A 17,518-nucleotide genomic window follows, 5' to 3' on the forward strand; every position below is an offset into this window, starting at 1 on the left:
AGTTTGTTGGGAGAATTTTAGGAATGTGTGGTTGGCCTGTAGATGAGGCTGCATGTAGGCCGCTGGTGCGACCTATTCTCGAGTACTGCTAGAGTGTTTGGTATTCGCAACAGGTATAATTAAAGGAAGACAGCTATAGGACTGAGAGCTGAGCTGCTAGATTTGCTACCGGTAGTTTAGAGTGACGCAGAGGTATTGTGCAGAAGCTTCAGGAACTCGAATCGGAATCACTGGAGGGGAGGCAACGTTCTTTTCGAGGAACTCTGTTGAGAAAATTTAGAGAACCGTCTTTCGAGGCTGACTGCAGAACAATTCTAGTTGTGGCAATGTACACTTGAGGCAAGGCGTGTGAAGATAGGGTGAGAGGCATTGTCGCTCGTACAGAGGCATACTGGCAGTCTGAGAGGCATTGTCGCTCGTACAGAGGCATACAGGCAGTCGTTTCTTTCTCGCTCTACTTGGGAGCGGAACGGAAAAAGCAGATGACTGCAGTCAGTTGAGAACTTTTTATATGTACCAGTTACTACTATTGTTTCATATGGTTGCTGCTCCACCTACATTGATTATTTTGTACTGAATGCAGCAGTTTTATTACGTCTGTAGTTTCTAGTTGGTATTTCACTTGTCTTTGGAGCTTCTTACTGGCTCTCTCGCTTGGGATTAGCCTTTAACTTGCATCAGCTGTGGAGAGAGGTTCCCGCGACATTGGTTAAAGTTCAGCAATGCCAGATCTATACAAGTATTTTGATATTTGTAAGTGTACATGCGATAATGAATCAACACTCTGTTTGTATTTCTTACAGGCACCTGATTTCTTTCTGGCATGATCTAATTTATGCATTGCATTAGATACAGGAAATACAGTACTTTTTTGAGACTGGTCTAAAGTTACGGTTTAAGTGTTTGTACTACTACTGAAAGAGAAATTTTACTCGGAAGCAGCGTAGCTGGTGTACACTTTAAGTTTACTTAGACCTTTTTAAGTATAAATGTAAAGTTTTACGCCTTCTGTAGTGGTGTGTAACTTATTTTGTGTCCAGAATTTTCAGAAAATGCAAAAAGTTGCACAAAGTTAACATGACTGAATATAGTAGTTGTGCAGGATACCGCCTGCCACAGACCATATGGTGGCTTGCAAAGTGTGTAAGTAGATGGAAATGAATGTTCCAGTGGATGTAGCTCTTGTTGCATGCATGATTATATGAGCACATGTGACGATTATTATGCAGCGGGTAGTTTGTGTGTGTGTGTGTGTGTGTGTGTGTGTGTGTGTGTGTGTGTCTGTCAGGGAGAGTCGACCTGGTGCCCTTGTTGTATTTGAAATATGTCGACCGACTTATTGTGTACGAAGCAGTGACTTTTATATTTTATGTCGGTATGTCAGGAAATTTCCATGTTACTGGTCTGAATCACTTAGCTGTCTGGTGAGGAAGTAGTATTTCAGTGCTTACAGATGCATTTAGTTTCTATTGTTTTCTTCCTAAGTGACTGAAGGAATTGGTACCCAGAGAAGGTAGTTTTGGGGTGTGTTTGAATGTAGATGAAGGATTGGGTAGCAACTGCATGCCGAGGTGAAAGGAGGCGGATCTGTGGAGTGAACTATGAGGGAATGTGCCAAATGTATTTGTTACGGGATGGAGTGCACCTATTTTTAATGGGAGATGGGTGAAGTTTTTGATTATGGGCTAGTGCTGTGGATCTGCCTGTAATACGCTGGTTAACCCGTATCGCAGAAGCGAGATTTCTAGATTTGTGACTTGTCGCTCGGAAGAAGTGTATTCCGAATTGTTGGCAGTTTTGCGGCTGTGACAGTTTCTTTCATTTGGTGTGTGTGTCTCGATAGTTGAGAGTAAATGTGTCGATGTTTTGTGCAGGAGCCTTTCTGATGCAGAGCGAGGCAGGAGGCTGAGAGAGGCGGCTGAGGAGGGGGCGGTGGAGGAGGTGCTTGCGTTGCTCGCGGCTGGGGCGGACGTGGGGGCGAGGGGCGGGTACGGGTTCACCGCCCTGCACTGCGCTGCAGCGAGAGGCGACGCGGCTGTGGTGCGGCTGCTGCTCTCTGCGGCGTCCGACTCCAACGCCAGGGATCAGGGGGGGCTGACGCCGCTGCACTTGGCGGCATGGAATGGCCATGCGGAAGCGGCAGCTGCGTTGCTGCAGGCCGGAGCCGACAGGCGGGTGAGGGATGGTTGGGGGCTAACCCCCCTGGACTACGCCAGGCAGCGAAACCGGCAGCAGCTCGTCGAGATGCTAACAGAGCGTTAATACGTGCCAGTAGAGGAAATTACATGTACTTCATTGTACATAATATTAAAATAAAAAATTGAAAGAAAAGATCGCTTTCTCTATTCATTTCTACCTTTTGCAGTCCACACAATTACTCCAGTAACACCACAACTACTGCAACAACAGGAGATATCTGTAAACCAACGTGACAAACCTTCCTTTTGAGAATTCACTCTGTAAAACATTTCACAATCAATTTCTGCAAAAGCTCAGCAACAATTGACAAACACTCCATCATTCATAAACTCCACTTCTCTCTCCCTCTCTTGTGTTTCTCGTCCCACATACAATATTCAAACAGCTTACAAGAATACAGCCGACGTCTTTCACAACCGCCTGTATTTCGAAACGTAAACACGCAATCTCTTCCAAGAGACAAATGCGAGAATACCGGTTGTTGTGTAACACGTCGCCCAGCCGCGATAACGTCACTTCTTTCCACCAATCCGCTACATTACCTAATTACTGCAAACTATTTGCTAGCAGTGTCTGTGTTGCTACATTGCATCACTGCAAACGGCACCATACTCATATTACTGCCATATAAGCTGTTCACTTAGAATGTATCTTCAGATTTCACACTGAATTCACTTCTGTGCCTGCACTACACAAGTACTTTTCATGTTTAACTGTAATGTCACATTGGTAGCAGTGCTCACACCACATAATGCTCACACCATCTGCAGCCTTCCTGCCAGCTCACCTTCAAATAAAGAGAATTGAACAACCACCTAAAATCATTAGACTCCTAAACACCTCCCTTGCTGCTCTTACAGAACAAACTACCATCTCTCAAGGAATTATACTCAATCACGTGAAACATGGAGCGATCACTGGAATTATACGGCAGTTTCCCAAAGTACACTTTTGCGTCTCTGTAGACGTTTTGGAAGCAGACCACATTTGGAACATTCATTCCCCTGTCTGCTGTGATACAATTAGACTTGGCATCCCCATGCGTGCATGTGTGACCAAAGTGGCAGACTGCATTCTGAACAAGAGCCTCTGTGGCCCTCATGTGGCGGCGTTACACACGGAAGCTCCTTAACATTCTCTGTGAGGAAGCAGCGGCGCCAGAAGGCAGTATTGACTTGGTGAGTGACCTCCACGGCATTGATGAATACTTCATCCTCAACATAAATAAATGTAATATACCTTACATACACAGGAAAAGAAATCCACTACTGTACAATTACACTGCTGATCACAAATTGCTGGAAACAGTAAGTTACCTACCGTAAAATATCTAGCAGTAACTATCCAGAGCGACGCTACGTGCAATGACCAAAAATACCAATTGGTAACAAATTGCAGTACATCTTTTCTCAGCGATTCCATAATCACATGTTTTGGGCTCCTAAATCCAAATTTCGTGCTTCCTGCCCTATAGTATGTCGACTTCACAACGAAAGCCTCAAAATTTTCCGACTTTTCTCAGATTTTCATTTATTTCACAAAGACTACGTGTTTCTCAAAGTTGAAAACTCAACACAAAATTAAATTGGACAAACTCTTCTATAGTCTATTCACCGAGAGCTGGGACGAAACATAAACAGTGTCACGTGAGCGACTACGCTCGTTTCCGGAGAAAGCATTCGGTGTTCACGTGATACGTAGGGGTGTGGAAAATCCTTGGCGCACGCTTTGCAGCTGGCGGCGTTCGGCTGGCTGCCGAGCTGTCACAGCGGACCGTGAGAAACCTGGGCAAAAATCTACGAAATAAATTTAACAATAATGTTAAAATAATGTTAAACTGAGTTCATTCTGTTGAAGCAGATTTATTTTCATTCAGGTTGCTAACAAAACGCTCTATTAAAACACAATTAATTGTTAATTTTAATAACAATACCAGTAATAATAATGATAAAGGACGAAACAAGGTTCACTCTGTAGAACTTGGACTGCTTTCATTGAGGTTTATAACAAACCGCTCCTCTCTCTCCTTTATAACGCAGTCTAATTTCTACATTTCAGTTTCCACTTCTTCTACGACATGGAGGACGCACTTGTTCCAATCGTCTGCAGTCACTGTTCTTACTGCTTTTTCTAGTAGTACTTTAACTTCCGGCATTTTGTATGTTTTCCTTTTCGCTGCAACATAGCCTTTGATTCTGGCCCACACTAAGACGGTGGCGTTTAATTCACAGTGGTACGGAGGAATTATGAGAACTGTTTTCCCTGCATTATTCGCCATTTCATCTATTGCGTATTCGTTGTGCGCTGTTCTGTGATTTTTAACTACATCTAAAAGTTCTTTCTTCAACATACCGTCTTCGAAATCGATGTTTTTAGATTTTAGCCACTCTGATATTTCGTGCTTATTGGAATTCGCATTGGGAACTTTTTCTTTTCTCCGAGAATGGTACGGCGCGTTATCAAGAACAACAACTGCAAGCCAAGGAAGAACATCTTGAAACCACTTCTCGAAGGTTTCGGCGCACATCTCCTCATGATAATCTCCACTTTTCTTGGACTCGAAAGTCCACAAACATCCTTCAACGAACCCTGCTTTGCTGCCAATGTGTGCGATAATCAGGCGTTTCCCTTTACCTGACGGGCCCTTGCTGCCGGTGGATAGCCCGGACAGAAACGTTCGTTTTGAGGAATTTATAGTGTCATCTACCCAGACGTAACTTCGTGTATGTCCTGCGTTCACCCACGTCTCGTCCAAATTGTAAATGGGTCTGCCTTCATCTCTCAACCGTTTAATGGTTCGAAGATAACGCCGCCTCCATAAAAAGATGTCGTCCCTGTCTAGTAGCATGCTATCGCGCGCACGCCGGACATTATGAAATTCATTTCTCTCAATAACTTATAAAATGTAGTTCTCCGAAAATTGACCAGATCTGCATCTTCGTTCACGACCGTAACCACTTTCTCAATTGATGGCAATTCGTTACGAAAAAAAAATTCGTGAACTTTCCTTCGTATCGCATTTCTATCGAAATCATCAACATTTTCAGAAAGTTTGTCGTAATTTTCATTTCTTGGTAGACTTCAAAGAGTGTGTGGTCTTGTACTCACTTATCACACGATACACTGAAGAACGTCCAACACCTGTAACTGCAGCTGTTTTCGAAACAATGTCACTCATCGACTGCTCTGGATGTAAATGTTCCGTTTTATACACATTAAGCACCATGTGCTTCTCAGAAGAACTTAATGTTTTCTTTTTTGCTCGCTTCTTTGGTGGACTCAGTTTCTGACTCGTCGACCTCTCTCGCTGAATCCGTGGATGACATAATGACAGCCGTATGTGATGCTAATGAAATAAGTGAATATATAAAATAAGAAACCATGTGATGCTATTGGATGCGCACATAAACAGTGAATGCTCAGCGTGACTACAAACACATATACTTACTCTAATAATCAACAACTAGTCTTTCAAGTGTCTTTTCAGAGGAACTTAAGATATCCTAAAATCGCCGCTGTACAACACGCACTAACGAGCTCACACATACATGAGATTCATTGGGAGAGTCCTTAGAAAATGTAGTCCATCAACAAAGGAGGTGGCTTACAAAACACTCGTTCGACCTGTACTTGAGTATTGCTCATCAGTGTGGGATCCGTACCAGATCGGTCTGACGGAGGAGATAGAGAAGATCCAAAGAAGAGCGGCGCGTTTCGTCACAGGGTTATTTGGTAACCGTGATAGCGTTACGGAGATGTTTAATAAACTCAAGTGGCAGACTCTGCAAGAGAGGCGCTCTGCATCGCGGTGTAGCTTGCTCGCCAGGTTTCGAGAGGGTGCGTTTCTGGATGAGGTATCGAATATACTGCTTCCCCCCACTTATACCTCCCGAGGAGATCACGAATGTAAAATTAGAGAGATTAGAGCGCGCACAGAGGCTTTCAGACAGTCGTTCTTCCCGCGAACCATACGCGACTGGAACAGGAAAGGGAGGTAATGACAGTGGCACGTAAAGTGCCTTCCGCCACACACCGTTGGGTGGCTTGCGGAGTATAAATGTAGATGTAGAACTGAGGCGGCCACACTGACTGAGCGCCGCGCCTGCGGACCGCACAATGCATCGTTCATAAAGGACAAACGGTTGCACCCATCACATTCGAACAAACTAGAAAATTAAATTCATACCTTTCTGAAACTTTTGTCGCTTACACCCCCACAAAAGAATTTAAAGGGAAAAAGTTTGTCGCTTACTATATTTCGGATGATGATTTGGTAAAAGTTCTATATCAGACATGAGATTTAAATTCATTGCTTCACTATTACTGACTCTATTGGGCAGAAAATTTGCAGACGTCATCAACATATAGCACTGAAGGCAATTATAAAATTATTTTGCTGTGCGACACACAGTTTAGGAGATATGGCGTGATAAATATAGAGTAACGCGAAAAACCAACTTTTCCTGAAAGCTTAAATATTTCTCTTTTTGAGTGACAATAAATTTTGGAATGGAAATGAAGTCCCATGCTTCTTTACAGAGCGTAGGGGAACGATGCCGGGCAAGGTCCTAATGGTCCTAATGGAGGTGGTTTGCCATTGCCTTCCTCCGACCGTAATGGGGATGAATGATGATGATGAAGATGACACAACAACACCCAGTCATCTCGAGGCAGGAAAAATCTCTGACCCCGCCGGGAATCGAACCCGGGACCCCGTGCTCGGGAAGCGAGAACGCTACCGCGAGACCACGAGGGCGGACAATAAATTTTAATGTGATGTAAATAAAGGTGTTGGATGGTAGTTCTCGGATCACTTTATCATGTGCAGGTGCCAAATTATAAAAAACACGGCTTTCATTTTTTAGTTTCTGACGCCCCAGCCTTGTACACCCCTCGATGGCAGCGCTGTGGTCACGCGCCTTGCCGTGTTTACAGTACGTCTCTTGTTTCGGTGAATGGAGTATACAACATGCAGCAATCAGCAGTGATTTTCTGACAACGAGTGGTGACCGCGCTAGAGCGTCCTAAAAAAACGGTGACTCCCCAAAATTCGGATCGCGCCTAACGCCATTCACCTGTTGCACTCTGCTATTACGGCACTTTCGAACGGTATGGCACGCGTCAGCAGACGGAAAACAGCCCAGAACTCCACCTGCGTTCTTCGCATCGTCAAACACAATAGCACTCACGCCAGACATCCGCTGTCGAAACGGACGACATATATTTTGAAACGTGTTCGCATTTATTTAAACTAGTGCTTGTAAGTGTGTGGTTGGTATCTGAGAAATGGCTAAAATTTATTTTGATATCGAAATACGTAAATCTCAGTCCAGTGCGACAGAAAAGTCTAGAAATAAAATTTTGTTCCGAAGTATGCGAAGCACACGCTACACGATGCGAAATCCAGGCTAGCCGGTACAAACAATTCGCCTGCGAGAGAGGAGGTCGTTTTCAATGTAATTTATCTGCAAAACAGATAACTCAATTTAAAATATTTGCCCTGAATATTGTAAATCTTTATCTTCAGACTTGTAAACAATAACTGCACCAGATCTGCTATCGTATTTATAGTGCAAATGAAGATAAAATGTAACGCATCCCGCTTTGTGTCAAAACTGCTCCAAAATTCACAAGATAACGCCTTTCTGAAATAATTTAGGGATTCGGAAAGTCTGAAATGATAATTTCACAGATACATTCTGGTGTGTGGCGGAGGACAGTTTGAGTACCACAGCTGTTCCGGCCTTTTCCTGTTGCAGTCGCGATGCTAGAAATATCTTTGAACTACTCGTCTATTAAGAGCTCTGAATGGAAAGTAAGAAACCCGGAGAACATCTGGGGTGCATTTCCTCGCCATGTTACAGGTTTAGGTGGAACCTTTAACCTGCCACCTCTGCAGTGGGCGACATAGGTGGCTGAGACTGACGGCAGGACCAGGGAATCGTGAGAAACTGATCCAAGTGCTTCACTCAAAAACTACCTCGGGCCATTAATCTGAGAAACGAGTCGTGAAGACAGCATCTTAGACTTGCGAGTGACAAATAGACCCGAACTTTTCGAATCTGTTAGGGTAGAACGGGGAATCAGCTATGACAGGAGCGTTACAGTGTCACTGAATACGACCGTAAACATAAATAGAAAATAAGTTGGGAATATTATTGTGCTTAGCAAGAGCGACGAGAAACAGGCTTCAGGTTTCCTTACCTCTGCAGCAGCAACAGCGCGGGTATCAGTGGAAGCAGTTGAAGAGCATTGTGAATTACGCTGCAGACAGGTGTGTACCGACCAAATGCGTTTCAAGCCCAGTTTCACAGCGATGAGTTTACAGCACTTCGTTTCATTTAAGTGCGCGTCTGCGCACGCCAGATCACGAGATAACAAAGGAATTTCCGAGATCCGAATTTCATCGATAAAAATGACGCCAAAGAAACAGTTGTTTCTGGAAAGAGCAACGTATCTGTAACATGTTGCATTACTCTCTACGTAACGAAAGCCTGTGTAAACATTCAGTCTTGTCTGTAATGCAGAAACGCTTACAGCACTGTTATTCACGTGCAAACAGCAACAGGTGGCGTCAGACTGGCCGCGCTAACGGCCGGCGCAGTCGCCGAGGGGAAACTCGCAGGTGGGGGAGCGACGCAGAATGCGGGCAGCGAATCCGGCAGAGGGCCGCGCATGCGCAGAAGCAGCGGAGGGGTTTGGAGCAGGCGGTAGGGGCGGTCCGACCACGGCGGCGGAGAAAAGACCGGCCACACGACAGGGGGGCCGAAACTAAATCAGGACGATCACTTCCCGCATAAAATGTGTAACACTGTTTAGCGATTAGAGCTACAGTTGTACTCAACAGTTTATAAATCAGTGATGATCGCAGACGCCAGCGTCCGGCTGCCATTTAATGTCCCGGTATTACAAAGATATTTTCTCCCGCTCTCGCAGCAATTTCGCAGTTATGTCAGAGCACGCTACATCTGTCTAATGGCAGTCCACTACGTACTAACACTAAACATTATTTCGATAACAACCTCTGTTAAAATTAGTGCTCTGGATGATTTAATACATGTAATGTTTTATTTTTGCAGCAAGTCTCAACGGCAGCTGTAGGAACATCCGCTGGCTTTCAAGCTGTCATTACTATCGATGCAGAAATAAACAGCGCAACGGCAGTTCTTTTAAGGGATGGGTTTACACCTGAAAACGTCCAACTTTATCCCAGCAGACGTGCAATTGCATGTTCTGTCGCTGAGACATTCCGCTTAAATATTTACGCGCCATCTGGGACTGACGTTACACATGCACGATCGGACTATTTTTTAATCAGGATGTCACACGTCTTTTGGTAAATGTGTGTATGCGAAGCACACGCTACACGATGCGAATTAGAGGCTACTCAGTATATCGAACAATTCGCCTGCGAGAGAGCAGGCCGATTTCAGTGTAATTTGTATATGTCATTTGTCTGCAAAACAAATTACTCTGATTAAAATGTTGGCCCTGAAGATTGTTCATCTTCATGTTTAGACTTCATTTACGTATTTGGAACCTCTGAAATGATATATTTTCACAGATACATTGTGACAATCACTGTACCTTACAGTGGACATGAACGTTGATGGTAATTAAATTTGTTGGCCTAGCTGTGTGAACGGAACGCTCCTCTGTTCTGGAATCAGTTACTATTAAGAGAGTGACCGAACTGTCAAAAACGTACGGGACAGGTCCAGCGCGACAGCCGTCTGGAGGCAGAAAGGGTGCCAGCATCACAGAACCAGCAGAGGGATTCGATACGCCCGCGCATGCGCAGAAGTACGCCTTCTGCTTCTCGCTCGGGTGGCCACCGGCCAAGTGGAGAGTTTCGTAATGCAGATTTTGCGCCTTTTGCGGTGAGTAACTCTTCACGAACACAGTAACTAAAGGATGCAGAAAAAGAGCCGGGAGGACGCATTGTGACAGGCGTTGCGAATGTGGTCACCTCTCTAAACCTCTGCACTCCCTCCGCATCAAACAAGAGAGCTCCAAGGGAAAGATTTTTCAGCCATCGACTCAGAAGGCGCGACACCCTTCTGTGGCGCCCTGCAAAATCTGACTGCAGGTCTGGACACGGAAGCCGCAGCTGAGCGGCGCGCCGTTACACGTACTCACTGCACGCACGCCTCGCCAGTGTCGGCTTCGAGGCCTGACAGACTCCACACCACAGCGGGCTGTGAGCAACTGTGCAGGATTACGACGCAGCCCCTGTCAGCTTCTCTGACCGTGACACTGTAAGTGAGAAAGTAAAAGGTCTACCTCGTCCCAAAATAATTGGCAGAGGATACTGGAAATTAAATTGTAACCTCCTCCACATAACATGGGTGAATATGGATTTAATTGCTCGCTACAAATCCTGGATTAAATGGAAACGTTTCTTCAGTAACGCGAGTGAGTGGCGGCTGAACCTTGCAAAACCCGGTGTCCGGAAATTATTTACAAATTTCGCCTACAGGATTGAAGTAAAGCGTGAATTTCATTTTGAATTATTTCAAAGTTGTAAGAATAATTAGTAATTGCCACTACATCACTCAAAAAAATAATTCGATAACGTGACATATCAGACTGTAAATAATACATAACATGTAGGCAAGTCCTAGATACGACTTACTTATTTACAGAATTTTCGTTCGGGGGGTAGTAAGCAGTTATATTATGTATAAAATGCTGCACAGGTAACCACATCCTCAACATAAACTCATGTGTGTTAACTGGAGAAACACTGGCCACAGTAGCTGGAAAGGAACAAGTAGGGGCGAAGCCTTCGACTGCAGGCGACAGACTAACTGGGAGACATTTTGGAAAACAATTTCCTCCAACTGACAGCAAAGCGAGGCCGTGGAGATGGTGTAAAGTGTCTGGTAGCAAAGCTAAAAAAGAAACTGGAGTGTGGGAAAGGAAAGAAACAACATACTGTTGTCCAGTGTGTGATGTTGCGCTGTGCATGCCAGAATGCTTTGAACCATTTCACACGAAAGCCAATTACGTATACAAATTATTTATAAAAAATTGTAATTTAATTTAGTTGTGTATTAAGATATTTTTTAGTAAATGCCTTTCAGTTTGTTTCCAGACTTCAAAGTGTTGACTTGTTGTTCCGGTGAGAGGCAACGGGGCCAGCGTGTGTGACGGTGGTGTTATGACGTCACCACAGTGTGAGAGCAAGAGGCGCATGCCATGGTCTTCAGTTAACGATAGACTATCGCAAAGAAACAGCAGAGACACTCACGAAGGTCTTGGTAATACGACATTAAATAACAACATTTTTCTTTTCCGTTATTATCACGAAATTTCAACACTGTTAATGTAGTAAAAACTGTGGTATCGATAGCTACGCTGTCACGGCGTAGGTGCAAGTTCCCAAGGTGGCGGCACGCCGAACAGCGGCTTCTAGCCGGCCGGCGCTGTGCTGCTCTGCTGCGCTGCGCGTTCAGCCCACTTGATCAGGGGCAGGCGGCCGGGACACTGCGCCCCCTGTCGGCACTCCGCTCTGCTTACGACGCGTCTAAGGCTTCGCACCCACGCACAAAGTTAGGCATGCCTCTGTATATATCCATGCACCAGTAAACCACTTTTACTTATTTGCAGTACCGACGAGTTTTACCTTTTCCTGCTCCTACTCACTTCCTTCATTCGTCCAACGTTTCCGTTTCAGGAGCAGACCCACGCGCCGCCCTCCAGGCGGGATAAAAAAAAAAAATATTAACCAGATGTACTTTCTTACCAAAAGAAAGAGGGAGGTACTGATTTGTGTACGTTTAAAAGCGTGCTTCCGGGCAGGGCGTCTTCACTTTGCAAATAAAACGCAGTCGAGATCAGAGTAAACGGTGGCAGCGAGAAGATCCTCGTTAACCCCATGAATAATGATAAAGAACTGCACAACGATTCTATTACTATTGTTTACATACGAACGTCTAGACAGAATTTGAAGTGGCAGAATGTAAAGTTGACAATGTTAACCAGATGCAATTACTTATCAAACGAAACAGATTCTCATTTTCCGTCATCTCAAGTCCAGCTTTCGACTACTGCATCTTCCCGTTGCAGATAAAACGCACTCGATGGCAGAGTAAATGGTGGCAGCCACACTATGGTCGTTAACCTGCTGATAAAGAACAGCTCTGTTATTGAATTTCATATAGGAATCAGGACATAGCATTTGAGGTAGCAGAATGTAAAATTAAAAATGTGAACCAGGTATGATGACTCACCAGCAACCGGCATTACAGTTTCAGCCGAGCTTTTCAATGGACGAACGAGAAATTAACAGACTAGAGCTTTTTTCGCGCACAACAACACACAATGGTGTACACAATTTTCCACTGACACGTCTTTTGCTACCGACAATGCAGGTGTGTAATCGAAGACAAAGTTGACAGCTTTTAAGCACCAACAGACGGTCCCAACAACACACTGAATGGGACAGATTTTTCAGCACACCGTTAATACACTTCCTACTGATTCAACTTTGCTCTCGCCACATTTAGTTTTGAAGAATAAAAATCCGCCGGTCAAAATAAAAGAACTTGTTTCTTTCCCCTGGTCACAGCGTCTACGTCATCGTGAACTCATTGACATTGCAATGGCTAATACAAAAGAGGCAGGTGAGAAGAGGAAATGTTACAAAAGAAGGTAAATCACACTGGAATATCTCAAGTTCGACAAACAGTTTTAGTTCGAGCACATCCATTATCTGGTAAAGCAAAGAACAGGTGTCAGAAATTTGTATTACTTTATAACGGACAATTTCGGACTCGACGAATCCCACTTCCGAACGCAGGACATCTTGAAACACTCACAACGAAAGCTTCGAGAGGTCTTCATCACATCACCAATATAAAACCGTTCACTAAATAATTGGTTGACTTCCTTCTCCTTAATGATGACAGCACCATACCGACATATAACAATTATGTTCTGACAACACGTATTTCATTTTCGTATGACATCAACCGTTTGTACACAGTAGTCAAGCTGTTTCTATGAGTTTTCTTTCATTCGCATGTAAATGACGAAAATAATATTTTTCCTGATACAGTACTATAAGTACAAGCCATTTCGTACGTCTATTTTCACTGCCTTACGACTTTTATGTAACAGATACAATGATTGTTACAGAGCATATACCACGTCATGTTCTAACATAACTCACCCAGATCTTTAGAATACATCATTTTACAAGCAAAGATTACGTAAAAGAAGACAGCAATGAGTTTTTCGAAGAAGAAAAGGCATCACAGAAGATAAAAGCAACATGAGAAACAATAACATCGAATTTTGCTCGTCGTAATGCATTTTCTCTTACAGGATAACGTACAGAAGTATGCAGTAACGGATTCCAGATAGTACTGAGAAAACAGGTAGAGTACATTTATTTGCACAGGCATAACACGTACTCTCAACAGTCGGAGGAGATATTTGATTTCAGCGTCTTCCACTGAGATACTCTAACACGGAGGTACAATCAGGGTTTCTTCACTGACTGTAAGAGATTTACTATAGATGTCGTATGTTAAGTGATGACAAGGATTAATTATAGATGAAGTATGTGTAGCAATGAATTATGGAATTTTATATTGAAGATGTGATGAAATAGTAGGAAGTGAGGATAGCGAACTTTTTATGACTATTATGCAGGCGTTTATGATTTATATGAAGTGTGGCATATTGATGCTAGAAGTTGTTAGGGATTACATGATGTTTTTAGCCTTGGTGCGTGATTTGTTGATTGTGTTTTGCTGCGTATCTCTGACGACTGCTATTTCCAACGGCCTGTGACAAGGTGTTGCAAAACGATAATACGAGGCTATGAAGTTACGAGAAGATAAACACTTTCATTCAGCAGAATGCATCTTTTTGTGAACGGCAACGTGAAGGATTGAAGACCCTTATTGCCATGCCATGTACTTGCTTTGATCGATTTGTGACTTTGCTTGAGCTAATCGGTTTTCTTCTCATTCACAGGATAATATCATTTGTCATTGTTTTCCGCCTATAGTTAGTCGACTTCATCGGAAAGAGAGAATTTCCTATTTATTTTCATTCTGCACGTTGACTTTACTTGTTCACAGACATTAAGTACTCGTCTTGATACTACTTAAATTTTGCATTTGGGGTAACTATAAGTAATTGGCGTGTGCATAAGTTAAAGTTTTCGGAATACATTTTCATTTGCTTTATGTTTTATGACTGACAGATGGCAGACAAATGTGATAATTTCTTTTTTTCCTCTACAGCAGTAAAATATTGTTCACATTTCTTTCCTGTCCTTCCCTTTAGGCTGTATCCTTCCACGAGTGTACTCAAGTATATAAAAACATACACTGTGCAGAAATAACTATTGTACTCTTGCATAACAACACGAGTGGTCGACTCATGCACGTGTAAAATGTAGGAAGACTGATAACAATGTTTGCCTATCGATATTTTCACAATGCATTGTACATGTAATTATTACTATATCTTAATGTTCCTTTTCTCTCGCACAGTATAAACGTCTTAGCTTTATTTTGTTTCACTGTATCGTAACAGAATATACGTACTTTGTGAAAGCGGCACATTCGGGGACTCGAGTATAGTTATTGTCTGGACTGTGAGAAAGTTGGAGGTATTATTAACGTTTTCTACACCACGACATGCCGCATCGATTATCGTGATTTTTGGTGACTTGACAGACATTTTGTTAAAAGTGACACGGAGGTACCTTCTGTGAGCGGTCTGGCTCCGAGTTGCCACTGGGTTTGTCACTGACACGTACGGAGTGCACCAAGTCTGCTCTCAGCCGCCTCCCACACAGTCACGATACGACGCTTTCACCTGGTGAGGTGTTACAACGTCACGAGTGCTGGAAGACACTTCAACATGTGCTGCATAGCGTGCTGGGTACTCTCAGGCCAACAGCTGCGTGTGTGAAAACCACGAAAAGACATTGCTTCGATACATATTTGCTACGACTAAAAGACAATATAATCACAACAAGTCTCACGAGATTTTGTGCAGCAAAACGACAAAAAATAATGCCATCAATGTAACCATTTTCTTCATTTGTGCACACTTCTTTCAAACGAAATGTAACGTATTCTGAGTACACCTGAACACATATGTGAACAACATTTGTAACTTTACTTGGCGTTCACCTGAGCACGAAATGGACGAAGCGTTCTGCACAATAATTTATGAGCGAGTAGGCGACACTACTTACAAAACAGTTACATTACGAGGTGAGATATTTTCATTCCAGGATCTGTTTGCTACGAAAATCGTCAATGGACAGGGATCATTTCACCAACAGGAGCATTAACACACGAGGACCACTTTCTTTTTATTTAGTAGATCAATAGTTAGGTTGAGGATTTAATCAGTTTGCACATTTTTACAATATGAACACAGTAACAGAACGTATTATCACACTGGAAGATATAATAGACACGTTATTGCAGGGAAAAGAACAGCCACAAGAGAATGTGTATCGTGCGATTATCAACATATCAATTGACTCACGTAATTTCACCGCAGTAATTGACTATGGATCTCCAGTTACATTGATTAGTGACGTAGCATGTAATAAACGCAATCCGAATAATTCTTGCCCTACAGTCCCATTAGAAAAGAATAACGATAGAGGAGCAGTTTCAGGAAAAGGAGTAGATGTAAACCTAAAGACACACGTATAATTTGCTGTTCAAGTCGACATATTTTATGCAGAAGTGCCGCAACACGGCGTGGCATGGACTCGCCTAATGTCTGAAGTAGTGCTGGAGGGAACTGACACCATGAATCCCGCAGGGCTGTCCGTAAATTCGTAAGAGAACGAGGGGGGTGGAGATCTCCTCTGACCAGTATGCTGCAAGTTTGACAGCCAGCGGAAGTGTCTAAAATCAGAAGAGTGTTCCTGTAGCCACTCTGTAGCATCTCTGGACGAGCAGGATGTCGCATTGTCCTGCTGGAATTGCCCAAGTCCGTCGTTGTGCACAACGGACGTGAATGGACACAGGTGATCAGACAGTCTGGTTACGTACTTGTCACCTGTCAGGGTCGTATCTAGACGTGTCACGGGTCCCGTATCACTCCAGCTGCACCATTACAGTGCCTCCACCAGCTGGAACAGTCCCCTGCTGAAATGCAGGGTCCACAGATTCATGAGGTTGTATCCACACCCGTACGCGTCCATCCACTCGATACAATGTGGAAGGAGATTCGTCCGACCAGGCAACGTGTTTCCAATCATCAACAGTCCAGTGATGGTGTTGACGGTCGTAAAGCTTTGTGTCGTGCAGTCATCAAGGGTACACGAGTGAGCCTTCGCATCCGAAACCCCTTTTCGATGATTCTTCGTTGGGTGGTTGGCACGCCGACACCTGCTGATGGCCCAGCATTGCAATCTGCAGAAATTTGCGGAAGGATTGCACTTCTGTCACGTTGAACGATTTTCTTCAGTCGTTGATGCTCCTGTTCTTGCAGGATGTTTTTTAGACCGCAGCGACGTTGGAGATTTGATGTTTTCCTGTATCCTGATATCGTAGGTACACCACTGAAATGGTCGTCCCGGAAAATCCCCACCTCATCGCTGCTTCGAAGTTGCTGTGTTCCATCGCTGGTGCGCCGACTATAACACCACGTTCAGACTCACTTAAATGTTGATAAGCTGCCATCGTAGCAGCAGTAACCCATCTGTGTACATTAACTACATTTCGTATAGGAATTTGTAGATATCATTTTTATCAAATTAAAGAAAGAAAGACACATCCCTACATCTCCAGGGCAGCTTTCGAGCAGGGCATGTTCTGTTTGCAGATGAAAGGCAGTCGACTGCAGAGTTAATGGTGGCAGACAGGCGGTACTTGTCATGCTGCTGATGAACAACAGGAGAATAAGCGTATTACTACATGACGTGTATGAATCTGTAATGAGTGTGTGAGATAATGGCATTTAATGTGTAAAAAATTAGTCATGTAATTACTTACCAAGTAACAGAAAGTGGTTTTCAGTTATCCACATGTTAAAGGCAACGTTGGTGTAGTTTATCTTCTCTTCGCAGAATAGTAGTAGCGAGGTCTCTAGAGTTGTGGTACCCGTTGTGAATGTCCTGCAATGTAAGTCGGTGGGTGAACACACGCCATGGGTTATCGACCATCTGAGTGCAGACCTAAGTGAAGGAGACACGATGAGTGTGGAATTACTTGTAGAAGCACAGGCTGCTCCTGCAGGGGGACCGCAGGTGGAAATTAAATTTTGACCTTTCGCTTGTAAGGAAAAATTCGAAAGAAAATATTTGACGGAAAATGAGAGGAAGTGC

The 17,518-nt window shown here is 43.7% G+C and overlaps 1 protein-coding gene across 1 annotated transcript in view; it reads left to right on the forward strand.

Moving 5' to 3' along the window:
* Positions 1-2,262, forward strand: part of LOC124741137 (TD and POZ domain-containing protein 1-like) — a 53,833-nt gene extending 51,571 nt beyond the window's left edge. The window contains exon 4 of the mRNA XM_047248665.1: positions 1,875-2,262. Coding sequence (XP_047104621.1) covers positions 1,875-2,262 — 388 coding nt within the window. The remainder of the gene's footprint in view (positions 1-1,874) is intronic.
* The last annotated feature ends 15,256 nt before the right edge of the window (positions 2,263-17,518 follow it).

This window comes from Schistocerca piceifrons, unplaced genomic scaffold (assembly GCF_021461385.2).
Source record: "Schistocerca piceifrons isolate TAMUIC-IGC-003096 unplaced genomic scaffold, iqSchPice1.1 HiC_scaffold_1872, whole genome shotgun sequence".
Taxonomy (NCBI): domain Eukaryota; kingdom Metazoa; phylum Arthropoda; class Insecta; order Orthoptera; family Acrididae; genus Schistocerca; species Schistocerca piceifrons.